At 36.2% G+C, this 27,985-nt stretch overlaps 1 protein-coding gene across 1 annotated transcript; it reads left to right on the top strand.

The window, feature by feature from the left end:
* Window positions 1–27: 27 nt before the first annotated feature.
* On the top strand, window positions 28–25,533 carry LOC311279521 (heparan-alpha-glucosaminide N-acetyltransferase). Its single transcript, XM_084391092.1, has 18 exons — window positions 28–120; window positions 234–328; window positions 565–683; window positions 1,809–1,927; window positions 4,211–4,280; window positions 4,813–4,879; window positions 6,492–6,571; window positions 10,101–10,177; window positions 11,291–11,321; window positions 12,069–12,229; window positions 15,354–15,466; window positions 15,682–15,803; window positions 17,055–17,178; window positions 17,608–17,694; window positions 18,858–18,935; window positions 23,588–23,658; window positions 24,977–25,089; window positions 25,181–25,533. The coding sequence occupies exons 1-18, from the start codon at window positions 45–47 to the stop codon at window positions 25,360–25,362; spliced, it is 1,785 nt and encodes a 594-aa protein (XP_084247218.1). The 5' UTR covers window positions 28–44; the 3' UTR covers window positions 25,363–25,533.
* The last annotated feature ends 2,452 nt before the right edge of the window (window positions 25,534–27,985 follow it).

Genomic DNA, 27,985 nt, shown 5'->3' with positions numbered 1-27,985 from the left:
TTTGCACAAAAAGAACAAGAAATACAGCAGATTTGGATTCGACAATGAAGATAATCAATATCTTGAATGTTTTCTTTTTTACTCTTCTCTCAGCAGGGATGTGTGAAATACGTCATAAAGGTAGGTCATAATTATGAGATTCAAGTTGTTTAAAATGTGCATTCATGAAATAAGTCTATTCATTGTATTGTTAAGATACTGCAATCTCAGTGCCTCTGTCCTTTTTTTTTTAGTTTACAAGCTGAAAATGGATGAGGCATTGCTAATATTCCATAATGAACTTCCATACAACATTAGTGTTTACTACACCTCAGATTACTGTTATAAGGTACTTCAAAGTTGTTTGATTTTCTTTTTTGTGACTTATGAGTGTTTCAAGCATTTTTGTACCAAAAAGAAGACAGAAATATAAATAAATTTGTTCCATTCACAATACAGGTTGAGTTTTGTGAGCAATATAAACCTTTATGTAATTTCCCATACTAACCTGTAGAGCCTGCTTGAAGTGTCAAAATGGCTTATATTAAATAAATGTTAAATAACAGATATCTACGTCTTCTATAGTGTCTTTATCAGCCCCTTGCCACAGTTGGGAATGGTCTTAATATTTCTGTGGTGGTGAGCACACAATTCACACTGACTCTAAGAATCGCACCTGTGGATGGAAACAGCACTCTGTGCGGGTAAGAATCACCTTGAGCTACACCTCAACATTAAGGTGAATGTATTATTTAACATCATCCTGAATATTAAGATATTATTTTTTAAATTGGCACAGAAGGACCTTACATATAGTAAGGTCAGATATATAGGCTAGATATATAGCCCCAATAGCAGCCAATTGCATTTGCAGTCAGTGAGACTATTTATGACCATGTGTTTGAATGTGACCTGGCTTTAGTGCTGCCTTTTGGAGAATTACTCACTGTGCATTGATCGCACTGCATTTTGGGGTTAACAAGTTGACACTGAAATAATGATGAAAAAGACCATTAAGACATCCAAGCTTGTGGTCCTTTAACAGACCCTAGCTGGGATGTTTCCAGCAGGAAAACGTAGTCATTTTTACAAACAACCTGGGCCTCAAACAGCCATCAAGTTTTGGGCCATTTTCAAACGAGTTGTCGAGGGTGTCTGATTTCATAAGACAAGTCACAGTATCTCTCCCACACTGTGGCTGAAGTCAAGTCCTGGGCTTCTTTAAGATCGATACCGAGGTCCCTTTCCAGACAGAGCCATTATCGATTTACCTTCTCCCCTAAAGAACATGCTGGCCACTATGTCATTCCCAGGTCGATCAATAAAGGCTTATAGTGCACATTTTGGGGGATGAAAAAGGTGAAATGGGTTCAAAAGTTGCAGTTTTCTCTGTTGCCCTCTAGATGGCCCCCTTCAGCCTCTTGTATGTCATTGTTTGTTATAATTCCGCTCCATGCTGCTACAAAGAGGCATTTATATATACAATACAATCAGAAAATACTAAAATATTGGTGATAAACCATATAAATCATTTTGACTTTAATAAATATAAAGACAAAGTTGATTTTTGGACTACTTAAGGTAAACATTTACATGACGGGCTACTTACATCAGTCAGCAAACAATTTGTGGTTAACAAGAAAACATCAAATTCATACATTTGAAAATTCTGGTGATGATGTGTAACAGAAAATGTAAATAACATTTCAAAAGAGGAAAGCTTTTTAAACAAAACATAAAAAATTCAATAACCGTCGTCATGACTATAAGGATGTGATGGATGGATCAGTGTTTTATTACATGTTGATGACATTATTTCTCCTCCCTAGTCTGAGTCAGACATTTGAGGAAGCTGGCCATTATTCTCTCTGGATGAGGCAGCCTAGCTTGCTAAATGATGTAACCTGTTCTCTCAATGTGGATAGGAGACCGAATAATGCATACCTGCGTAAGTATACATACAGTGTAATTAACAACATTAAATAAGTCACCAAAAGACATGTATTGTGCTCCAAAGTTCAGCAGGGAAGTGCCTCCCTCATATCCCAGGAGTCAGTTGAGACTGTATTGATCCGATGAACTACTAATTTCTTGAAAAAAAAAGAAAAAAGAGGGAAAAAAAAAAAACAGCTCAAAGAAAAGCTTTTCTGCCATGTTTGTTTTGGAAGATGCCCCGGGAGGGGAGCATTGTGGGAAATACATTAGAGGAGCGTGAAGGATTAAAGCATAATGGGGTTTTGAAAGCACCACGCTCTATAATGTACAGTCTACTTTGCAATAGTGCAGATTATGTTGTAGATCAGACTTTTAAGGGCAAGTAGCCATTATCTGTCAGATATATGGCCAGTGTGACTAAACTCCCGGCTGTATGATGAGCTTCCATTAGCCGGACTGGTTGGTGATTACACTCCAGCTCCAAAGGGCTCTTACAACGTAAGTGATGGTGCTAGTGATCAGCAGATGTTAAGAAGAACTGATTAGTGGACACTGAACAAAAAAAAAAAAAAAAAAAACCTGCTGTTATCAAATGAATTGCACCACCCAGAGTGACACTATTTTAAGCCCATCTTGGCCTGAAAAATTGAACCTCTGACCTCAATCTTGGGTCTATGATGAATACAGGCAGTAAATTATACAAAAATGTAGTAATTGGCCTGCTTAACCTTAGATACTAATTAACATTTAGACTGAACTGTGCAAATTAGAGTAAATTTAAGTGTTGCTGATTCTCAACTTAAGCAATTAGTGTAAAAAAAAAAAGTACTACTAAAAGTAATTTACTGAGGATTATTAGACAGTGATGATCAGCATTGATTGTATTACAAAGGAGGCTTGGTAGCTCTTGATTACAGCAAGGTTTTCAAACTTTTTGATGACCGCCTTCTTAATATATATATATTTATATAATCTCAAAATAATAATAATAATATCAAATTATATTTAAATACAATTATAACTTTGACAGCCCTGAACTTACATATAAACTAAATTAAAGTACCTGTTTTAAGATGTTAGTTTGTTTTCTGTATTTTTCTTTTGTGTCTCAAGTTGAAGGACATTTGTGGCATGACAAACATGACATGTTTAAAAGTACTCTCAAGTGGGCAGAGTGTTAGATGTACACTACACGGCGTGTTTATTTATCTCAGGGCCAGTTTGTCCAGGCTCCTGAACTCAGTCGTCACTATAGTATCATCACAGCTTCACTGTTTCCCCTCATGTCATCAAGTGTATTCACACTTTGATCAACTGGTGCTTTCTTTGTTTGTTTTTCCGCAAAAGGCCTCCACTGTTCCACCAAACAGTGATCGCTTGAGATCACCGGGTGTAACGTGTCCATTTGATTAGCCATTATATTCTTTGTTGTCCATGTTTTGACTGTAAAAGATGATAAACGGTGGGCTTCCAATTTAGACCTTACGTAAGCATTATGCAACAATGTTGAACTCAGTCTGGTTTTATGGAAAGTGGAAAAGTACAGGGTGGGCCATTTATATGGATACACCGTAATAACATGGGAATGGTTGGTGATATTAAAGTCCTGTTTGTGGCACATTAGTATATGTGAGGGGGCAAACTCCTCAAGATGGGTGGTGACCATCACATACACTAATGTGCAACAAACAGGACTTTAATGTATCCATATAAATGGCCCACCCTGTACATCAGATGCTCCTGATCTCACTTCAGTATGATTTTCAGTTTTATCTTGCAGTATACACAAACTCAATAAAAACGTCTGTAGCTTCCTAATACTTGGAATATGACACATTCTTGCTTCCTGTTTTACACCTTCCTCTAAGCGACCAGTATCATGGAGGACGGCCTCTGGCAGCCAATATGATCCATTCTATCATGCACTGTGAAAATATTGCCTCAGTACATGGCATTATTGGAGACCCAAGGCTAGGGTTTCATAGATTGATTGTACGCCTATAGACTGGTTTCAGATTACATAAAAGGACACTGCTGGATTCTTGAGAGCTCCCTTGTGGCGTAGCATGGGTGACAGAGGCTGTTCAGAGCAAAGGCTGAGAAAATCGTATAAACTGAACATGTTTTTAACCCTTTACTTTTAATTACTCTAACAGACTACTTACTTTCTGCAAGGAACATTCACAGGATCCTTATTGCTAAACATTAAAAACAAGTTCCCCTCACAATAACTGCAGAAACAGCAGAAAAAGTGTGTTTAACCTTTGCTCTTATGTGTTTGATATTGATTCTTTAGCGCTGTTGGCGGCATTCTTGATTCTGGCTTCTGTCACTGTATTTTGGGCCTCTTTGCCTTGTATACTTAGGTAACAATATTATCTGTTTTTGTCTTTAAAATTCGAGTATTTACACTACCATTCAAAACTTTGGGTTAAGTAGGATTTGTGTTTTAGAAATTATTACTTTTATTCAGCAACAATGCATTAAATTGATCAATAAAGACATTTATAATTTTACAAATGTTACAAAATCCTAAAAAAGGTATCATACTGCGTCCAAAATCGCATGCTGTATAGTAGGTACTACATTTAGTTTTTTTTTTATTAATTTACTTTGCAACCAAAAAAAAAAAAGTTCTATAATATGAAAGTGTGTAGTATAAATGAAATTCGAATGTAATATATCCGCCATGTTGTTATTATCATGTGACCTATAGCATCCGTTGCATCATTTGATCAAATAAATGCAGATTTGGTGAGCATAAGAGACTTCTTTCAAACACAAAAAAATATTTCTGAATTTTGAATGGCAGTGTATATGTAAACAGTTTTTTTTTTTTATGTTTAAACACAACATTTGTTTAAGTTGAATTCACATGAATGTTTTATACCTCTACAGATGCAGCTGTACACAGAGGCTAAAGAATCGAATCTGCTGTCACAGGTCTCAAAACTCCATGGAAATGGTTAGGGCAAAACGGTTCATGCATCATACAATAGGAACATATGTTATGCGTCAAACACTGTGAATTTGTTTATGGTTAGTTCATAACAGTCCTAATCTGCAATTTCCAGGATGATCACATCTAAAATGAAAATGGCTCATAGAGATGTCTATGGAGCCTTGTAGTGGATATAGTTTAATTTTCTGTGGTATTGCTTGATTGTCCTGGTCTGAAAGTTTGATTAGCTTTGTCTGCGGCCTATCATGCAGTTGTTTGGAGAGCCAGAGCAGGAAGAGGGTAATGCTAATTTCTTTCTGATGGATCTCACTGCCATCGCAAGACCATATGGTGAATGGGAACATCTTCCTTTGGAAATGAGAGAAACTATTCATGCTCTCCAAACATGCTTGAGGCTGCTCACGCTACCCAAACATGGGCAAAGCCACTACTGATTTAAAATTTTTATTTCCAGAAAATCTTATTTTCCTCATTTGACACCAATTATAATCATTATTCTATTAGTTCTGTGCAGCATTGTCTTAAAAATATGTATGCTATTATTGTTTATATATACAGTATATACATGGTACTGTGCGAAATTATTATTTCCAGTTATTTCCAGTATTTCTACTGTATATATTTTGTTGTAGTGTGTCAGTAGGAAACATCAGTTTACATTTCCAAACATTCTTGTTGCCATTAATTGTAATAATCCAGTAAGATTTTTATATGCAAAGGAGGAGTCTGACAACAGCCGGTATGATCCACACAGAGATCTGATCTCGCCATCATCGAGTCCGTCTGTGATTACATAAAGAAACAGAAAAAACAGAGACAGATTAAATCCAGAAGAATGCTTGAAGAAGCCTACTTGCAAAGTTACCTGAAAAACTATGTGCACGTTTACCTAGGACAAAAGCTGTTTTAAATGCAAAGGGTGGTCACACCAAATATTTATTTGATTTTGTTAATAGAAGTTACTTAATAATTAAGATCTATTTTGGACATTATTTTTTTAAGCATCCTCACTTTACAGCATTTTTACACAAGTGTCTAAAACTTTTCACAGTACTGCAGCTTTGCAGGAAGGTTTCTTCAAGCGTTTTGGAGGTGTTTCCTCTGATTTCCCCTGTCTGGATTATCTTGGTTTGTGTTTTTAATAAACTGTTGCTGCACTTGGACTCTCACCTCTCCTCATCAACAAATATATATATATATTACATTATGGCCCGGTTTCACAGACAGGGCTTAGATTAAGATAGGGCATTTAAGTATCTATTAGAGGAAAAAACATTACTGGTGTGCATCTTGAGACTAAACATGCAGTGACAAATTTAAGATATGTCAGTGCAAATTGTTTTCAGTTAAAACAGCTCAAACATGCATTCTAGTCTAACTTAATCCCATTTTATTGTATAATATATATATTTTTAAAGTATGTTTAAAATATATATATATTGTACAGTATATAAAGTATATTATAGAATTTTCTAACTGAAACATTCTTAGCTTAAATTGTTTTCGTGCTAATCAAGTAAAAAAAAAAAAAAAAGATATAAAGGCTCATTTATAAATCTTAGGTAAAACCTGTGTCTTAAAATTCATACTGAATTGGTTGTTTTCCTTATTTTAGGAGGAGGCAAATAATGAACATTGTGTGGACAAAAGCAAACCAAAGTCATCCAGACTGAAGTCACTGGACACATTTCGAGGGTATGTGCCAAAAAAAAAAAATTTTCATTTGTTTGGACTAAAACGGTAACAACTTAATTTTGTTCAACTCTCTCAATTCCATGAACTTTATTTATCAGTTGTCATTAACTTGATGGCCGCATTCACTCAGAGAATGTATTGTGAGACTAAGGAGATTGCAAGGGGTCACATGCTGGACATACACTCACTCCAGCCATTGTTTCTTGTAGTCGCTCTAGGCATCGTCTCTAATATCTTTTGCTTCTATGGTGGGGAACAGTGGATTGCTGTTGAGCAAGGGTGATGTGATTTAATCGGGAAGCCCAGCAGGGCTTGATAGTGGCTTGGGGGCAAACACATAAGCACGCCTCTCCCGAAACAGGAAGCTGCTGTGGCTTTGACCTCTCACATCCCAGTAATTGATGTAATAATACAGGCATCATATCAGCACATATTCAGCAGGCTGTAGATCTGGAGCTGGGGAGGATATGACTTTCCAGATTGAGATTTGTGTAATGGATAATCCATGTGTGTTGCAAAAGTGCTTTTCAGATAGCAATCAGCAGTGGCAATTTGTACTATCAATGACAGTAAGAATGACAGTAAGCTTTTATGGTTCTTAGAATTGCCCGTCACCATGATATTTCCCCCACCTTTTTATGTGAACCTTTTCAGAAATGTTCCATTCATATTCATAATATTCCTTGTAAACCGTAGTGCTGATAAAAACAGATGTTCCACTCAGTCTACACCTGCTTTTGCTCTTGTATATGAAACAGTCCATTTCCTTGTTAAGCCTAATGGTTTTATCAGTGTGGCTGGAGACTGGTTCTTTGTTTCACCGTTTCCTTCATTTCAGCCTACGTATTCTGTAATCTGGAACTAGTGCTGAATTTGAATATGATATAGACATCATCTCATACATATAGACTCAGAGGATGACATCACAGCTGGCTTGTCAGGCCTGTTGATTCATGATGTCGAGGTAATATTGGATTCTGCAACAAATGCATGATATTTCACAAGAGCTTTGCAGTTATTGCAGATCCAAAACAAAATCAACACTGTGCAAAGTACACATGGGATCCCTGATTTGGCTATACGTGAAACTTAATAATGTCGGTAGATGTCTTTGGCTCTCTGTGAGAATATCAACCCAGAGAAAGCCCGTAGTGTTGCAACTCCCTTGCTGTATAACATGAAATATTGCCTGTCCAGCAGTGAGTCAAAACTTTTCACTGAAGACAGAAGCATCTGTCATCTGCCCACCGCCCTGGTGAAATTGTTGAGGCTACGTTTTTCCTCAGAGCTGAAGAACAGCGCCCTCAATTCATCAGATGCCATCGACATGATATATAGTATAAGTGTAGACTTTGTTTGCATTTTAATTTTTTTAAAAGGATCTGGTTTTTAATCTCGCCAGCCAAAAGCCTGCAGCCAGTTTCCTCATATTTGTGATTACAAATTGAGGTTGGTGGTTTTGTAATGATAAGTTACACTAACAGCAAATGTACCCACAACAAAATGTTCCCAATTAGTTAAATATACCCAATACTTTCCTAAGCAGGAAACTCCTTACTTTTAATAACGGGTTTAGTTTTGTTTTTGATGTTTGGCATTTACTATGTAATTTGAATGTAAATCGTATACTCCTGTTGCAATCATTTTTCACAATTATGTTTTACCTGTACTAGTTTTATTTGATATCTCAGGCTTTTTTACTGTGAGAAATGCAGTAAATATATAAATCACAAATGTGCCCATTCAGGGATTACAAAGAGCTATAGCTCTGGGATAAAATGACAATGACAAATATACACTGGGAGTTACTAGTTTTTTACTATGGTTAACAACAATTGATAATGAGAGGCAACACAAAAACACAACATTGTTTTACTGTCCGCTGCAGTTTTTAGATTACATTCAGGTTATGACATAAAGACAAAGGAAGCTATAAAATATTTAATGTCCACTAGAAGGCTTTTTTTTTTAGAAGATTGAACGCCTCCCTAACACTGAGGGTTTTTTAATTAAAATGATTGGCTATAACATGCTATATAGCAAACATTGTGCTGTAGTCTCATCTTGAAAATGACTTAACCTTTGTCTTTGTTACTATGGATACTAATGGATGCAGTCGCAAAGTGTGTGTGCGAGAAAGAGAAAGTGTGTGTGAAAGAGAGAGAGACAAGAAAGACAAAGGCATGCTTACTTTAATAGTGCTCTTTAGAGGATGGCATGTGATTAAAATCTTGTATCAGCAGGTTAGGCCTAAAAGGAGCAGTAATGTCTCTGGTCTCTGTTCTGATCTGCTAATTGAATTTGGTGAGGAAAAATGTAGATCGTTTAGATAGAGTGAAGTTTATCTGAAGGTCTATACGGTGCTTTGGTTTCTCAGTATGTTCTTATACTGAGAAACCATAGAGAACACACTTCAACACCATGATTTACGTGTTGTCAGTTTAATAGCTGAGGGGTTACCTCTGAGTTTGATCACCAAAATCAATTTTGTGTCCACAGGTATATTTTATGCTGCGTAGTGCAAACATGCAATAAAAAACATCTCCTGCTGCTGCTAATTCAATGTAGTGTTCCATCATGCACAATAAGTTGCAGCTTGGCTTCGTTGCTCTAAGTTACACGTCTACAATAAATTACATCCGATGGCTTTAGTCAGCACTTCTGGGTGGGGCAATTCAGAGGACAACCGTTCATTTCCTGAGTGATTCATAATGCTTAGGTTGCATTACCTTACACAGCATTTCGTCTTTGATATATAAAACAAATGCTAAACCCGCTTGCCTTATGATCCATAATACTGATACAGTTTACTACCTCAAATGTACAAGTGAGAGTTGAGGGATCGGAGGATATTTTATAAAGATATGTTTGTTTGTATACAGTTTGAAACTTTGGAGTCAGTCTCTTATGCTCACTAAGGCTGCATTTATTTGATCAGAAATACAGTAAACATATCTTGAGAAATATAATGACCATTGAAATAACTGTTTTCTATTATATTATTTAATATTTTAAATGTAATTTACTGATGATGGTTCATCAGCCATTACTGCAGTCTTCAGTGTCACATGATCCTTCAGAAATCATCCTAATATGATGAGTTAAGACACTGCTCAAGAAATATTTCTTAATATTATCAATGTTAAAATGGTTCTGCTACTTAGAATTTTTGTGGAAACCATAGTACATTTTTTCAGAATTATTTGATAAAATAAACAATTTATTTGAAATAGAAATCTTTTGAAACATTATACATTTCTTTATTTGCCACTTTTGATCAATTAAATGCGTCCTCACTAATTAAAACTAGAAATTTTGTTAAAACGAAATATTACTGACCCCAAACTTGTGAATGGTAGTGTTGTAGGTTATAACTTATGAGATGCCAAAAGGCCTCTGACTGCCTTTGTTGAATTCTGATCATTAACAATATGAAACATTAATAGACTTAATATTTGCTTAATATTCTTTTTGGATAATAGCCTTTCTGTACTCTGTATTCTATTTTCAGTGTCGTTTGTGTTAACAGATTCTCCCTGACGGTCATGGTATTTGTGAACTATGGAGGAGGTGGTTACTGGTTCTTCCAACATGCACCATGGAATGGTGGGTTATCTTGCTGATAGGTTACATAATGATCTATGATGAGCTTTCTAATTGTTACTCTATACAGGGCTCCATATTGCAACTAAACTGACTGCAAATGTGACAAAAATCAGGAACACTTTGTGTGCATCTATAGGCAGTTTTGTCAGATATCAACTTCTTGTGTTTCTGAGCTGTGATGTCCGATTCGTGAACTAATTCATCTGTATTATTGAGCCAGTGAACCAAGAATCATTCACTCAATGAGCAAAAGTACTTCTTTGTTGAGCAGGCTTGTAATTTGTTGACTAAAAAAATTATTTGACTCTTAAATGCTTCATTTTAACATTTAACATGTTCAACCCTTGTAGCTTGGTTTTCTTTTTTCTTTCTTTTTTTGGCTGGAACAGAGCTTGCAATACACACTTATGTGTTCTAAGATATTAAATGTTTTTTTTATTTATATAAATAAATACCACTAATTAAGGGCTTCCAATATGAAATGAAAGGCAATACATCATAAACCTTCACAGACTACCAAAGACCCACTGATATCAAATACTTACATTTAAAGTGCTTTATTGCACCTTCATACTGCATGAAATGTATACTTCAAATCTACAGCATGTCGTTTGGATTAACATCCTCAAAAGACGCAGATGAGAAGGGGTTGCATGTTAAATTTTAATGGGGGTCTATTACGAAGCACATCTCCTGGAGTATTCACAGATGAACTCAATTTAAGGATCATAATGGCCTCTTCATCATATCAGCAGAATTGTATTGATCATAAGGGAAAGCAGATGGATTTTCATATTACTGTGAGGCCTCCTCTGTCATGGCTGTGTGAGCATTTATAAATCATTGCTGTCTGAAAATCGAAAAATAATGAGAAAGCAATGTTTTTAAGGGCACATAATCTTTTATCATCAGGTAGTATGCTCTAAATGACACCATTTGTTTACAATTAAGTGTGATTATATGGATAAAACTTATTTTGTCAGTCATTCAGCAATTTAATTATGCATTTACTACGTGTCAATCAAACAGCCAACTTTCCAACAACTGTAGACAGACATGCAACAGAAGTGTGTGGTTTTCATGCGTGAATGTCTTTTTCCATGTACGTTACAGGTCTCACAGTAGCTGATCTTGTGATGCCTTGGTGAGCTGCCAGCATGTACTTAACAAATCGATGGAGAATTATTACTTTCCATTTTGGAGATTAATATGGAAAAGAGTGGGACTTCAGTCCAACAGTTTGGATCTCCCTTCAAAACCATTCAGATTTAAGGCTTTTCCAACCCAGTACCATTTATATTGCTTTGACTATGCCATTAAATCTTTCTTTCTCTGAGAGTATGAAGCTTGTAATACCCATTTACTTCTTCAAAAAAGGCAGAGTAATGCAGCATCAGCATTAAAGGGATAGTTCACCCAAAAATGAATATTCTGTAATCATTTACTCACCCTAGAGTTGTTCAAAACCTGTATGAATTTCTTTCTTCTGTTGAACACAAAATAAGATATTTTGAAGGATATGGGTAGCTAAACAGTTTCTGGTCCCCATTGACTTCCATAGTAGGAAAAACAAATACTATGGAAGTTAATGGTGCCCCACAACTGTTTGGTTACTGAGGGTGAGTAAATGATGACAAAATTGTGGGTTTATTTGTTATGGAAATGTTTAAGGACAAAGATGGTTCATAGAAATCTGTGCATACTCAATCTACCACTTATTCCTTCAGTGTTTTTTGACATACAAAAATCAGTAAAACAGAACTGCTTTAAATTTTGCATCAACCAGGGCAAATATCCCAAATGCAGACATATCAGTAGTGATGCCCAATGGTGAAATGACACAGTATGTTTCTGGATGTGACAATAATACTGTCTTTAATCCTTTGGCAAGGTTTGTGTTCATCATAGGTACTTCTGTAGTGCTAGCATTCAACTCGATGCATAGAAGAGGTGTTTCATGGCTACAGCTTCTTCGCAAGGTTACTTGGAGAACCATCGTCCTGATACTCATCGGGTTCTGCTTCATGAACTACAGCCCAAGAGATGGATTTTGTGAGTAGGCTTTACATACATTATTTTTCAGTCTTCCTCTACAACAGTTGTTATTTTATTTTATTGGTAACACTTTACAATAAGATTCCATTTGTTAACATTAGTTAACATGTACTAACAATGAAAAACTTCGCTAACCTGAAATAACTATTAAGTTGCATTTTTATTAGCTAACACTAACAAGGATTAATAAATGCTTTAACAAATATTTTGCTCATATAGTTAATGTTAATTAATGCATTAACTATAACTAATGGGACCTTATTGTGAAGTGTATTCATTTTATTTTATTTTTGAGGGACACTAGGGACATTGGTTCACTTGGTGCCTTAGGACAGATAAAACATGTTTAACTGCTTAATAGTTTTTATATAAATGTCAGATGGAACAGTGCTACAGTTTTTGTTTAGAAGGAAAGGGTATTTAGGTTTAAATCCTGACCTAACAAGCTGCATCTGATCTGCCAGTGATGCTGTTTTGAGCATATTTTTCATTTTGTGTGAGAAATTTGTTTCATTTTCAATTACTAAATTAATATATATATATTGTTTTGTTTTGTAAGTTGCTTTGAAAGTCCAAAAAAGTCAATGGTGCACATGCACAAAGTTTGAGTTGACATGATGCATCTTCTTGTATTGCATTGGATTTATCATAGCACAATAGAAAGCAAGAAATCTCATTACTGCTGTTCTATTCTGGGTGGCAGTGACTGATACCAAACAAAGAGTGACCTGCACCTTTCAATCTGACTGTGAACTTTTCCTCACGTAATACGAAAGCGTTACATATCTAAGTCACCAAATCCTCGTTTTACAAATGAAGTCCATTAGCCTCTGTTAATGATGGAAGAAAAGAAGCCAAAATGTCTAATCCGGGGCCTCAGAGCAGCACATTAGGTCTGTCGGGGTTAAGCAAGGAGGGCAGGGAGGACTGTCTGACAGGTCAGTACAGAGCAGTGCTCATACATTAGCCAAAGCAGTATTAGCTGTCTGCCAAGATGGATGTGTAACTAAGTTAACAAAAATATTGTGATACTTTCCAGTGATCCAGTGGCAATCATAATATCTGGGCCCGTTGAACAGAGGTGCGCAGAGCAAAAACAAGCTTGCCGTTAATGGTCAATTATCACAGATAGGGTTTCATCATGCCAGCTGCACAGTGGATTTTATGGAACTTCATGTAATGCAATTACAGCTTTTGCCCTAAACTGCAGAAATTACCTCAGCCTGTGAATCACTCAGAATGATGTTTAGAAACCATTTTCCCACAATATACCTGCATTCAAATGCAACAAAATGTATTACAATTCATTGAAAATCATTTGACGTAATGATCTATTTAAACATGGCACCGTTGAAGATTTTAGTCAGTCTGTCTCTGCTTGGCCTCTGAAGCCATTATCATCCTTGGAACTTAATTTAAAGAAGCGTAATCATGGAAAGATGTGCATTAATGGTTTTATCTACCAAAACAGTCCCAGTTTTGCATAGTTTACCCTTTTCTTTCGTTCCATAATTTCATAGTTTACAGGTAAACAGATTTAAATCATTACATTGTTGATTGTAAAACGGATCTTTTAGCAAAATTCCTGAATTCTTTGATTGATAAAGCAGAGCAGAGCAGATTTGCTCTAGAAAGTGTGTGTATATGGGTTTTAATTGACAGATACCATTAGTCACCGAACCACTTCCTGTCTCTATGTGCAGAGGTGGAGTGTTTCCGTTTTTGATTTGATTTGTTAGATCAATGATCAGTATTATATTGTTTCTTGTGGCCCTTCGTATGTGCCACAAAGAGGTTTTCAATTAACTAATGTGCAGATTACCATCAATCTCTCGCTCTATATCGCTCCCTCACATCACCCTCCCCGCCAGAATCTCTTCAGATAAGCATTATTAGTCTCCGGCAGGGTAGATCACACCTCTACTCTCCTGCAGTGAAAGACTTCTCACCTCATCCTGGGTCTGTGTCAGCATACCCATCATTAGTCTGTGTTATAAACATAAATCTTTTCTTCAGTGAAAAATAATACACCACCTTGTTTAAGTGTTCAGGGTTTAGATGTACAGTAAAGTTCCTTGCTGTATATTCACTGTATAGGATACACAGTAGTTCTACAGGATAATTAAATGACAGTTATATATTGGGATTTAATGAACTGATCAGGAAATGTATGTGTGTAAATATACAGCTATGTTTGGGATAGCTACGATTTTTTGAAAGAAAATTTACCAAGGCTGGATTTATTTGATCAAAAATACAGTAAAACCAGTAGTGTTGTAAAATATTCTTATAATTTAAATAACTAACTATTAAATCACTTTTTTTTATTTTTGATATTTAATATTTTAAAATGTAATTTAATCCTGTGATGACAAAGCTGAATTTTCAGCATCATTACAGTGTCACATCATGATCCTCCAGAAATCATTTTAATAGGCTGATTTGGTGCTCAAGACACATTTCTCATTATTATCAATGTTAAAAATGTTGTGCTGCTTAATATTTTTGTCTTTCAGGACTGATTATTTAAAGTTCAAAAGAACAGCATTTCTTAATGTCATTATTAATCATTATTAATGTCTTAACTGTCACTTTTGATATATTTAAAGCATCCTTGCTGAATAAAAGTGGAAGTGGAAGAGTGCTTTCACTTGAATAAATTCTCCAATTGTTATTTTTTACTTTACTCTTTCTTTGTCACTTTTGGTTACTCATTTGTTCAAAATTTCTTTTAATTTCAAATTTTGTTTAATTGCATGTCATAATTGAGTTTGCACTAATTGACCTACTGTATTATCCCACAATGCAGTGTATTTTTCAATGATTTGAATTACGACAGAAAATGAACAAGCCTGCACTGATTTTACAGCAAAGGTCTGAATAAAGTATATTCCTGTAAAATCTGATATTTGACAGAGTTGAATCCAAAGAATGATTCAAACTTAATAGGAAAATCACTTGTACAGCTACTACAGACACACAAGCCCACCATTGACTTGCTTGCTGACTCCTATTAAATGCAAACCTATTAAAAATACATCATATTGGAGTGTTTTTCCATCAATAGTCTGTAATTGTAATCTTGTATGTTTATATGTGTGTGTGCGCCTAAATTTGTTAGTATCCTGGTCCTGGCTACGGATACCCGGAGTGCTCCAGCGTTTGGGTTTCACCTATTTTGTTCTGGCAGTGATGCAGACTTTCTCTCCCCACAGAGAGATTCCCTTGAGGGAGGTGGGTTAAACTCTATGGCTCACATTTCTCTCAGATCAGACATCTGTACAGGAAGACACTTGTTCTGAAATAATGATTAATTTCCAGAGGTTACAGTAAAATGAAGTCAGTGTGTTGACAATGATTTTTTTATATCAGCTTATGACTGTTGAGTATTATAACGTGTAAGACTGAATGATTTCTAACCCTGTATGTTTTCTGCATGTTCTCCTCAGCATAACTGGTGGAGCCCCATTCAAGATGTGGTTTTATACTGGCCTGAATGGCTCATCATTGTATTGCTGGAGACCATGTGGCTGTGTCTCACTTTCTTACTACCTGTTCCAAATTGCCCCACGTGAGTTCATATTAGCGTCAGGCTTTGTGATGAATTATGATGAACTATCGCACTGAACAATACAAACACTGTGATATGGAATATAAATCCTGTGCATTAATGTGTAATGTGTCTGTCAAGCTAGAATTAACTGCAGTTCATCCCTTTATTAACATAATAATAATGTCATTCATACATCAAGCTAATTCCTTGGGTGACATATATGTTAGCATTATTACAGAAGCGTGCCGCTGAGAATATATGTAGGACGGAGGTAATGTTGGACATTTACATCAAGAATGCGCATATATATGCATCGCAATATGGTCATTTGTGTGCTGTTGTGTTCGTGAGTCTTTGAATGCTCAAGGGTTTGTGCCGTACAAGCCCGTATTGTGCGGCTCTTATGAGATCTGTGATTTATGAGTGTTTGGCGGCCGCTTCAGAGGGCATAATTAGCCAATCTCAGTCTGTCATGTGCACTAAAAGGAGGCAGAGAGAAAGGATTCATCATCCTTTCTCTGCCTCTCTCAGTTTTTCTCCCTGAATCCGCTCAACCTTCCATTTATGTCCTCCTTCTCCTCTCCTTCAAGATTTTTTTTCAATGTGTCTGACCCTGCATGACATTGACGATCACATGCAGAGCACCGATAATTCTGCCTGAATAAAAAACATTTTGACCTCACAATTATTGTCCTTGTGTTGCAGCACAATGCAGCATTCAAATTTTGCTACCTCCAAACACACTTCCATCTAAATAATTAAACCAAAGACTCCTCAAATAAACATTTGATTTATCTTGCTCTGTCATCTTTGCTCTGTCATGATTTTTTGGAACAATATGTGCTATGAACAGTGCTGGAGAATGAGAAATTATTTTACATTTCTGTTATATATTCATTTGATGAGAAGGAAATCATATACTAACATTCTAAAGTTTGGGGTCAATATATTGGGATACAATATAATGATCAAACGTAAAGACGTTAAAAAAGTTATCTTTAAAATAAATGCTGTTCTTTTGAACTGTCTATGTATCAAAAAATCCTGAAGGATTTCTGAAGGACCGTGTGACACTGAAGACTGGAGTAATGCCTGCTGAAAATTAAAAATAGGAAACAGTTATAATATATTTCGCAATATTATTCACAATAGTATTTTTGATCAAATAAATGCAGCCTCTGTGAGCTTAAGAGACTTCCTTTATTAGAATATCCCCAAACCCCAAACTTTTGAACTTTAGTGTATATTGTGTTATGTTTCCTTTCCTAGTGGATATTTAGGAGCTGGTGGTATTGGAGATGATGGTTTATACCCCAATTGCACAGGAGGAGCAGCCGCGTATATAGACCGGTGGTTATTTAAAGACAATATCTTCTGGTATCCAACATGCAAGGTAAGAATCACATACTGATCATCTTTAACCAGTTCAATGCATTAAATATCTGAAACTTAATCCTTGATTGTGACTGGCCAGTGGGTTTGTGTGGAAATTTTTTGTGCATAATTAGATCTAAAAATTATAGTTGTACTGCAACCAATCTCCTACACTGTGTTTTGTGTCTCTTGTATCAATCCATGGTTTTGCAAATCAATATGTCCATTTATTGACATACGTAACGAGTAGACATGTTGTAAGATTCACGTGGAGGTTATTTTGCGATAATGACCAGCTAATTGTTCACTTGTTTAAGTGGAAGTACAGCTAGTTAAAATGATTAAAATGGCAATTAAATTGGTATTGTTGGGATTACAGTAAATGCAATATGTATAAATTCTGTTCTCAGGTACTGTTTTGCCTTTATTTACAACTTTCTCTGTTTAGGTCTTGTATCATACAACAGAGCCCTTCGATCCAGAGGGTGTTCTGGGTACAATTAATTCCATAGTCATGGGATTCTTTGGCATGCAGGTAATTTAATATATAGTACAGTATTTAAACTATTTCAAATGAGCAATTGTGATATTGCTATAAGCAAGAATAGTTATATAAACAAGAAGTTAATATTAAGTCATTTTCATTTTAGGTACTATATGGACAATTTTTTTTTGTTTAATTGTTCTAAATAGTTCAGCAAAAGTAGTTCCGAATGCAACCTAACAGCTTGTCCGGAATGCCACAACAATTGGAGTGATACAAACAAAAACTGCAAAACACTTGGAATGCTGTCCAATCAAATTCAGGGTTCAGATCTAGCTGTATAAGTCCAAAATTGTAAATAAATTGAATAAAAATAAATCCACTTATTCCAGGACATGCACCAAAGACAACTGAACAATAGTGAACCAGTGACAAATGAGAAAGAAAACCCAAACCTAATCCAAAGCCCAACATGTGACTTATCCAAACCGTGTATTTGACAGACTATAGATCATTGGCTTGTTCAGCATTTTCTCTTCTTGACTCATTGATGAATTTCACTTTTAGTTCAACTAGCAATGACAAATCTATAATATTGAACTGGATTTTCTGGCAACACTCTTAGACAAACAGCTGTTCTACCTCACTGGTCCTTGCTGTTGTGGACAGATGTGTGCGTCTCTGGCAAAGGTCAGAAAAGTTTCTCACCCTTTGATGGTGACAGTGCCCCGGTGACCGGTGAGAACTAGCCGTGCAAACTCAGTTGCATTGCTGAAATCCCTGTGGGCGGAGGCAAAAAACAGTTAGCGCCAAGCCCGTCAATCAACATGTCTTTGAGAACACGGCAGGTGTCGGCCTCTCCGTCTGTGTCCGTCCGCTCCAGCGTCCTCGGCTGAGGTTCATTCGTCATCACCGAATTAATCAGCGAGCGCAGCCAACTTCACAGCCGTGCATGGCTGCGCAGGGAGCGTTGAAACTTGAGCTCTTTTTCAGGGCCACAACCACCGCTCACATCCTCTCTCTCTGTCCTAACATGATATCAGTAGTATAATAGGCATTATTGTCCAGCAGTCTATTTGCTATTAATTATTTTAGTTTGCTTAGAGGATTATGACCTATTTGGCCTAAAGTGCTAGCCTAATACACATATTTTTGCTATACTAAAAAAGTATTAAGTCTAACGTTGGAAATAATCTTTGTTTTTGTCTCCACAGGCTGGAAAGATTCTTCTGTTTTTTCGTAAAATGAATAAAGGGATCCTGGCACGATTCCTGATTTGGGCCCTAATCCTGGTACGTGCATACGCATACACACACACACACTTATATGAGAAATTTAAAAAAGCAGACTTCAACAGCAATAATTGCGCAATGCAGCAAAGCCCTCTCTGTAAGTGTTATATTGCTTGTAGTTGTAGACAGTTTATGAAATAGGTGGACGTCATATGATATGTGTATATATGCACTGAATGAATTCCAAGGCAGAGATTGCTATCACACCCCTCTCGGGACTGAACCGGATGGCTTGTTCGGCTCACGGATGTTTTTTTTTTTTTTTACCGCTATTATTGCATATTAATTTCCACTGGTTCTTTGGTTCAACATGCACGACAGAAAGAAAAAAAAACTGTTTTATATCATGTTTAATAACTTTAAAAACATATAGGCATTAAAGAATCATGTTTATACTTAATGACGTTTGTTAATCTAATGAAAAAAATGTAGATGTCCTGCATGAAAATTGTTACTGTACACTGCCGTTCAAAAATTTGGGGTTAGTATGTTTTAATGTTAAATGCATCCTTGCTGAATAAAACAAAAAATCTTACCAACCCCAAATTTTAAAGTGTATAATGTATGATGTTTGGAAGTTAATTTTGAAATGAATAATTCTTTAATCATCAGCATTGTCTCTGGGACCCCAAACATGTAAAGTCAGTCTCAGCAGAACATAAGATTTAAACTAAACTATGACCTCTGCTAGGTTGGCGCGGAGATTTGCACTGGTGAAACCAAAAAGTGATTAGATTTTAGATTGAGATGACGATAGTGATAGGCTGGCAGATTTGCGGGTTAAGTGCTCCATTTGGGTGGTCCCACAGACAAAAGGAGCAGAAGCTGGGCTGGGTGGGAAGTGCATGAGGATGTTTAAACCCCCGTCTCAGGGGATATATCCATGTGCTCCTAGAAATGTTTTTCAGGGGCAAAGAAAGCAGCACTGGTCACTTACTGCTGCCCGTCCCTTGCAGAAAAGTTTTTTGATTACACCATGTGGGGTGAATTTACCCTCTCTGCATTTCCACTCTGTATTTTTCTAGTTTTAATGAGCATGACAAGTTAAGCAAGCTCAAGTTATATGGCACATTTAATCTAAAGCGAACTGTGTAGTCATTTATTCAAGGTTATTATAGGAGAATCGTGTTTCTGCACAACGCAGCATATGTTGATCAGAGGATCTACACAAAAAGGGAGTTTGCAGGATTCTTTTCCATGAAAGACCTTGCTGCTGTGTTTTGTTTTGGACTTCTGGAGGCAGAGCTGCTGGAATGCCCTCTCTAGAGACAACAGGTGCTGATGGAGGGGTTTTGTCTGGCAAACTCAAGACATAAAGCTGTGGATGACGGGGGCAAATGACCTTAATTTCTCAGCAATTGCTTTGTTTGCCATTGGCTTATTATTAGTATGCACAAGAATATTGCATCTCATTTGTTTTTACTTACTAGGACTAAAGATTTGAAGATGGGTCATTTATGTCCCTTTCATACGACATCTGTTTAATGAATGCAATTCATTTATGATGCAATTCAATTCATTATTTATTCATTTATGACAGACAAATGTTGTATTTGTATATATAGATATATATGAAGACCTCCAATGCAAAAGCCACCTCTGTCAAAAATGAGAAAATAATATTGAATGATTTCTCTCCGCATATACGGTCATCAAATACTTTCACTTCAAACTCACTAAATCCCAGTCTCAGCCCATTCAGAAATACCGGTACTTGGGTAGAAACCTATTCATAGGAGCCTGCTAAAAATGTTAATATTCAACAAAAACTTTAGACGGACTTAGAGGCTTATATATATATATATATATATATATATATATATATATATATATATATATATATATATGTATGTACAGGGTGGGCCATTTATATGGATACACCGTAATAACATGGGAATGGTTGGTGATATTAAAGTCCTGTTTGTGGCACATTAGTGTATGTGATGGTCACCACCCATCTTGAGGAGTTTGCCCCCTCACATATACTAATGTGCCACAAACAGGACTTTAATATCACCAACCATTCCCATGTTATTACGGTGTATCCATATAAATGCCCCACCCTGTATATATATATATATATATATATATATATATATATGAAGACTTCACATGCAAAAGCCTCTAAGTCTGTCTAAAGTTTTTGTTTATATATATATATCCTTCTAGCACTACTTTAATGTTTCCTAGGGAGCTTTTTGTTATGTAATTATTTTGGTGTTAAAATGCTTATCCGAGTTTAATATGTAGAGACAACTATGAGCCATTTGTAGGTTGACTTTCTGGAAAAGTATGAACACTTTGGCACTTTCAAAACATTACTCTGTTTGTTTGACTTGCCCAACAGCAACACTGGCTCATACAATGGTGTGAATTGGGAGCGGGGCTTTCTGTTAATCCGACTAATGAGAGACAGAGGAAACCTGTTTGGGAAACCTGTTTGAAAACAGTCATTTTGATTTGAAACATATAGATTTTTTTTATATATATATTGTATATTCTATTAGGTTAGCATTTTATTTTTCTTAACCCATTGGTAACTTGTTTTGTCTTTGTTCTTTCATTTGCATATACATTTATTTAGTTTGTACCCTAATCACACATCCCTTCCTCTTCTCACAGTGAAGTATATTGCGATGGTGTGCTTGTTGTGAACCCAGATCCACAGTACGCAGATGTCTGATCCCAGTATTTTAAATTTCATTATTCCCAAGCCCTATGACAAATCGGGCCATTATAGCTGTATGTTGAATCATATTGGCCAGCATTATGGGGCCACACTGCTCGAGGTGCTGAAATAAATGAACAGAGATCTATTTCACTTTACCTAGAGGAGCAGCATGATAAAATAAACTAGCCAAAGGCAAAAAATTATGCCACCTCTGTTCACACACTGCCTCAGCCTCCGATTGTGCAACACAAAAATGGTTTGTGTATAATATAGCACAGGCATAATATTTAAATCTGTTTTTTATTTTATTTTTTCAGATTTTGTGATACGTTTATCATGTTTTTAGATACACAGAATAGCAATCTTAGCTGTTGGGAAAGATTCCTTATTTCTGTATGCTGTCAAGTGTCTGTTTTATTCTTTTCCTCTCAACTTTTTCCTACTCTGACGTCAGTCAAAATATAGATTATTTTGGATTATTATGGATTTGACCACAGAGCATATAACTAAGTATTCAGGCGACCAACAAGACCGTTACAGGCTTCATGCTTCGCGATAAACACTGCATAACACAAGCAAACAATCAATTATCATTGACATCTCTGGAGAGCTCTGAGGTCTGAGAATGTTTTAAGCAGAACAGCCTCTTGTGCTGTTAATGTGCTCTTCACACACGTTATCCTAGTTAAACAAAAATTACCTCCCACCATATCAAGAGTCATAAAACGGTGCACGTTTAGGGAGAGAGGGGTTGTCTTGTCGCAGTTTGCATGAATCCTTTGTCAGATTGTGGGATGATTTGAAGCTGTTTGTGCTTCGGCATCCCAATAAACAAGGCCCCTGATTTAATTAAAGTTCAACGATCACAACTCCGCAGTTTGAGATTAAAATTGAGCGATTGGCCCACATAGCAATGATTGTCCCACATCCTGCCTGCATAGCCTGGAGACTCAATCTAGAGCCAGCCAGGCTATTTCCACACCATTGATTCTGTCATCTATACAAATGATGGATATCCTCCTAACAAGCAGGTTTGGATGCTGAACTGTCTGTCCTCACAAAAGCACAAGATTTTCTTTAAATGAGCCTTTTTTAATAATGATACTTTTACTGAAAAAAAAAAAAGTCTTCCTCAGTATTTTTGTCTTGTTTTCCAGTAGAAATATCTAAGATATTTAACTCAAGATACTTTTACTTGAGAAGCAAAATTACTTAAGATATTAAGTCGGTCACACTTTAGATTAGGATCCAATTCTCACTATTAACTAACTGTGACTCTTGCCTCAATAAACTCCTAATTACTGCTTATTAATAGTTAGTACGGTAGTTGTTAAGTTTAGGGATTAGGGATGTAGAATATGTCATGCTTCATAAGTACTAATAAGCAGCCAATATCCTATAACATGCATGCTAATAAGCAACTATTTCATAGTGAGAATTGGACCCTAAACTAAAATGCTACCATGAAGAAAAAAAAAAGATTGATTTATGTTTAAAACACGAAACAAATATCTGCTAATAAGAAAAATCGTAGTCTAACCCCATTGCAGATATTTGTTCTTGTTTTAAGCGTAAAGTCACTTAATTTTGATCATTGTTTTCAGAAAACAAGACCTGATATGTAATTTTGCTTCTCAAGTTAATGTATCCTGATTTAAGAATGTTTAGATACTTCAATTGGAAAACAAGACAAAAATACTGTGGAAGAAAATCATTTACTTTTTCAGATGCCTTTAGGGGGTAAAACTGGGAATATAAAGCAATGTAACGAAATAAACGTGAAAAACGTGCAATGACTGAGAGTTTTGCTGTAGGCATGAGGAGATGGATCTGTGTTTCGTGTGTTAGTTTGAGGGGCTTCACCTCGCGGGAGTGTCAGCTAATCTGCTTGATTCTTCATGGCGGTGCTGCATTTGGGTTGTCTGATAATGCTTGCTTTACAGGTCTGCATTGATTTGAAATGTTTTATTCTGATCCTCAGGGAATCTCTGCAGCCATCCTTTCTAAGTGCACAAGAGACGAAGGATTTATACCTGTCAATAAAAACCTTTGGTAAGTGCTTCCTAACCCTCTAAATCCAGCCACTTCTCAATCCACAAAAAAAGGGATGATACTCCAGCAGGCACAAATCAGAGGCTGCTAAAACGCGCGTTTACTTACCTCTAACGACAGAACGTCCTGTAAATAATCACCCCACTGGCACAGGAGTGAGACGCAGCGGGTGATACATCCACTGTCCAACTAGATCACTCTTCTTTACAGCCAAGAGAGAGTGAGCAGTTTTATTTTCCCAACCATATATCTTGCCAGAATCTGGCTTATCTCATCCGCCTGTTGGGAAATTGAGCAGGATGAGGTCAGCCCTACATCTTCAGAGCGGTGCACATTAAATTATTTGTCACCTAATACCTCAGGATAAATAATGGTATGTAACAGAAACATGTTCAAAACACATTCATACTGTTGTTGATCTATTTTACAGTGTATGCAAAAAGGATCTTGTGAGGTTTAAGCTTTTATTTTTTATTTTAGTTTTAGTTACTTAAAACTTAGAACTTAAACTAATTTTATTTTTTCCTTTTACATGTTTGAAATATATTTCTTTTATTATTGTATTTTACTTCACCTTTATTTCAATTAACGAAAAATATTTTAATAGTTTTAGTTAACAATAACACTGTTTTAAGGATGTTTCAACTAGGAAACCAGGCAAAAACGCAGATTAACTTTTGCATATGATACTTGCATTATAGTTTTTACATTAAATATGACCTTATCTTGCCTTTGCTGTATGTGCTCTGTCTCTGTGACCCTGCTACTGTACATGTTTGAGTACAGGCATATACCTGCTTGAATTTTTATGGACAGTTCATCATGCCTGCTTATTGAGCCCCTGAGTATGTCTGTCTTCATCCCTAAAAGTAATTAACTCCCAGCCAAGAGTCTTTTTTGGCTCGGCTTCAGCTGACATAAACGATGCTCTGGGATGCAGCCATTTTACATTAGATAAAATTCCATCGAGCATCCTGGCACTTAGGAACACAGAGCCACATGACTTATTGACATGGTTGTACTGAGCAGGTGCCAAGGCTTCACTTTAGATGCTTATGTTTCTTATTGGCTTACCTTAAGCGCAGAAACTACTATGCGTCCATCCATTATTTAGTCCCCAATTCTGCACTGTGTTGTCTTCGTTGTTACAAGAAAAGTTGTGCAAAGTTTTTCAATAGTGCAATGCACCTCTGGTCCTTTATGCATATCTTTCGGAGCTTATTTGTGGATCGAAATGCCTTAAAGATATTTGTCTGCACTCTATGTTTTAAATCTCTGTCTTATCAAATGGTTCAGATCGTACAACATCTGTCTTCAGGTCCCTGTCATTTGTGACCTGCATGGGCTGCTTGTCCTTTTTGCTGCTGGGTGTGATGTATTTTGTCATTGACATTAAGGAATGGTGGGGCGGCCAACCTTTCATTTATCCTGGTACGAGAATTCACTTGTTTAAAGCAATGTTTTATAAGCCAATCCAATCCAGAAATGCTTACTGTGCTTTTTTTTTTTTTTTTTTTTACAGGGATGAACTCCATATTTGTCTATGTTGGCCACTCTCTGCTGGGCTTTTACTTCCCCTTCAGCTGGGAGATGCATTTCCAGGACAGTCACTGGGAGAAGCTTTTCCAGAACATATGGGGTACCGCACTTTGGGTCTTCATTGCCTACCTGCTCTACCGCAAAAAGTTCTTTCTTAAAATCTGATGCTGCTGGGGTTTTTGTCTCATAAAAGTCCATTGATTTCTCTTGTCTTAATTATTAAATTATTCAATTAAATTATTAAATAAGTACAACCTTATGTTTAGGTATTTAGTATTATGCATGGTACTATTTGATGTAAATTAAACAGGACCATCTTGGGTACATTTATATTTTTATATTCGTGAGTGTCTGAATTTGGTGTATTCCTGTGTTCAATTAGTTAATAGGCATAAGAACTAAGACCAGGGGATCAGATTTACTGTCTTACATGGACACCTGCAATGTTTTATTTGATGTCAGTTGTGTTAAGACCTGAACGTAGTGATTAAATCAAATTCACTGAAGTGGTACTTAACAAATTAGAACAAGCGATTCTGCCACTTGAAGGGTAGCCATTATATCTCGGTTGCCATGGCCACCCCCCCTCGCTACTGTGAGACAGAGAGTGGGTACCATCTGCTCTTCAACTGACAGCCCTTTAATAGGGGTCAAGCTGGATGGCTCACTGAGGAGTGTTTCTGGGGCCAGCACTTTTCATGCTCACACTAATGCAAAATCAGGGAAATTACACCAGCAGATCTCATGCACATACGGAAATTATCATGCAACGCGAAAAACCCTGATGTTCTCTGTCAAGTCGTATTCATGAGATCGAATAAAGTCACAACCACACATCTTTGCAGGCTTGTTTATAAGACCCTGTGTTAGAAATTTCCCCAAAACACAGGTTTGGAATGACATGAGGGTGAGTAAATGATGATATATTAAATGATATTTGTTAGAGTGAACTGTCCCTTAAAGATGGTGTCCCAGACATCGGTTAACTTGAGTAGCATCCCATCCTCAGAAGACACTATCACTTGTTTGCATTGTAATGTTTGGTTTAGTCCCCATCTTTTCTAAGCGTACCCTTCTGTTACTAAACAGAATATATATATATGTATATTTCCAATTCTCACTTCTAACTAGTTGCTTATTACTAGGATATTGGCTGTTTATTAGTACTTATAAAGCACTTATTAATGCCTTATTCTGTTAACATATTCTGTATCCTTAATCCTACCCACTTAATTAACAACTACCTTACTAACTATTAATGAGCAGTAATTACAAGTTTGAGGCAAAAGTCAAAGTAAGTTAATAGTGTAAATTGGACCCTAATCTAAAGTGTGACCATTACTGGTGTGCATCTTGAGACAAAACAATGGCACTGACCAATTTCAAAACATGTTAGTGCAAATTGCTTTCAGTTAAAACAGCTCAAACATGCATTTTAGTCTGGGACTAGGCTTGTGAAACCGGGGACTAGATTTGTAAATTAAAAAGATTTATTATTAGATTTTATTATTTATTAGAACAAGTTTTGTTCATGGTGTTTGACTTTGAGGTCATTGTGTAATTTGGTGAACTCCTATCAAATTACAGATAGATTTGAACCTAAAAACTGTAGAGTTTGATTGGACTTTCGGGCCTTGACGTCAACAACAAAAGATATATAGAGAGTTTACTCCTTTTTAAAAGTGTATTTATTTTGCTATCTTAACTATGCATAACTAGTTGCATTTTGTAATTTTCTTCTATACTTTCAAACAGACTTGCAATGCATTTTTGGTCATTGCCTTCCTGTTCAACAATAATAAATTCACAAATTAGCCATTGCTTGACTCTAATATAATATCAGAGGTTAGAAGAGGATCACCAAACTGTAAGTGGTCAGAAGAGATGCTATCAGGATGCAAAGATTTAATCTCAGAGAGTTCTCAGAAATGGCTCTGTGCTGGCCTTTCACTTACAAACGACTGAAGAGCTTGTGAACAAACAGGCTAAATTATGTTATCAGTACAGCTATATATATACATACAGTTTTATATAGGTTTTGTATCATCTTCAATCTAGTGCACCAGAGCTCTGGATTTGTAGGATGTTTATGATCTACTGAAGCGGTTGAAACATGTGAACCTGTTCACTCTGCATGAAATTCAATTGAACCCCTTTCTCTCTGTTAGTTAATGAGAAGGCTTTTCATTTTGAGGATCATATTACCCATTTAAACTAAGTAGAGCCTATGAGTGAAGCAAACTGGTCAACTGATTTTGGGAATGGACTAATGACTAGTGTTGTGCTACTCCATGTCCCAGTGGGAATATGGACTTCTTTTAAGAGCTATAGCTTTATCTACCACAGTAAGCACTCTTTGAATCAATATTTTATTAATCAAGTACTTATCATCATTATTATTTAATGTAACGCATAGTGATGCAAAGCTATATTAGCAAAAATACCACTGAGAATAGCTCCACCATGTTTGATGTAAACAAAGCTGTCCTATTTGTGCAATACTAATGAGAATCTTTTTGACAGAATCTGACAGTAAAGATTGTGAACTTATCTACTGTAAGCCAAGCTTTCATCTAAAAATGATCTCATTAAGTAACCACATTAAAAAAGAGCTCGCGCAGAGGTATGTCATGAATCTGCTTATGCATTGCCTATCTATATTGATTTACATTGACCATATGTCTGAAAATACCACTGTGTGTCTGGTTTAGAGTAACCTGAGCTTTTTTTAATCTGCATCATGTATATGGTTATGAGCCTACATGCTGCTATGTAAACAAAACCATCC

Source organism: Rutilus rutilus (genome assembly GCF_951802725.1).
Source record: "Rutilus rutilus genome assembly, chromosome: 20".
NCBI classification, from domain to species: Eukaryota; Metazoa; Chordata; class Actinopteri; order Cypriniformes; family Leuciscidae; genus Rutilus; species Rutilus rutilus.
The sequence above is the reverse complement of the archived record's forward strand: the minus strand, read 5'-3'. Positions and strand labels throughout refer to the sequence as shown.

What these genes read in the sequence shown, in the direction of transcription:
- LOC311279521 (XM_084391092.1), top strand. Translation starts at nt 45, where the DNA reads ATGAAGATAATCAATATCTTGAATGTTTTCTTTTTTACTCTTCTCTCA. An exon ending in GTGTGAAATACGTCATAAAG is followed by an intron (nt 121 to 233) that starts GTAGGTCATAAT and finishes TTTTTTTTTTAG; the next exon opens with TTTACAAGCTGAAAATGGAT. An exon ending in CAGCCCAAGAGATGGATTTT is followed by an intron (nt 12,230 to 15,353) that starts GTGAGTAGGCTT and finishes TAAATTTGTTAG; the next exon opens with TATCCTGGTCCTGGCTACGG.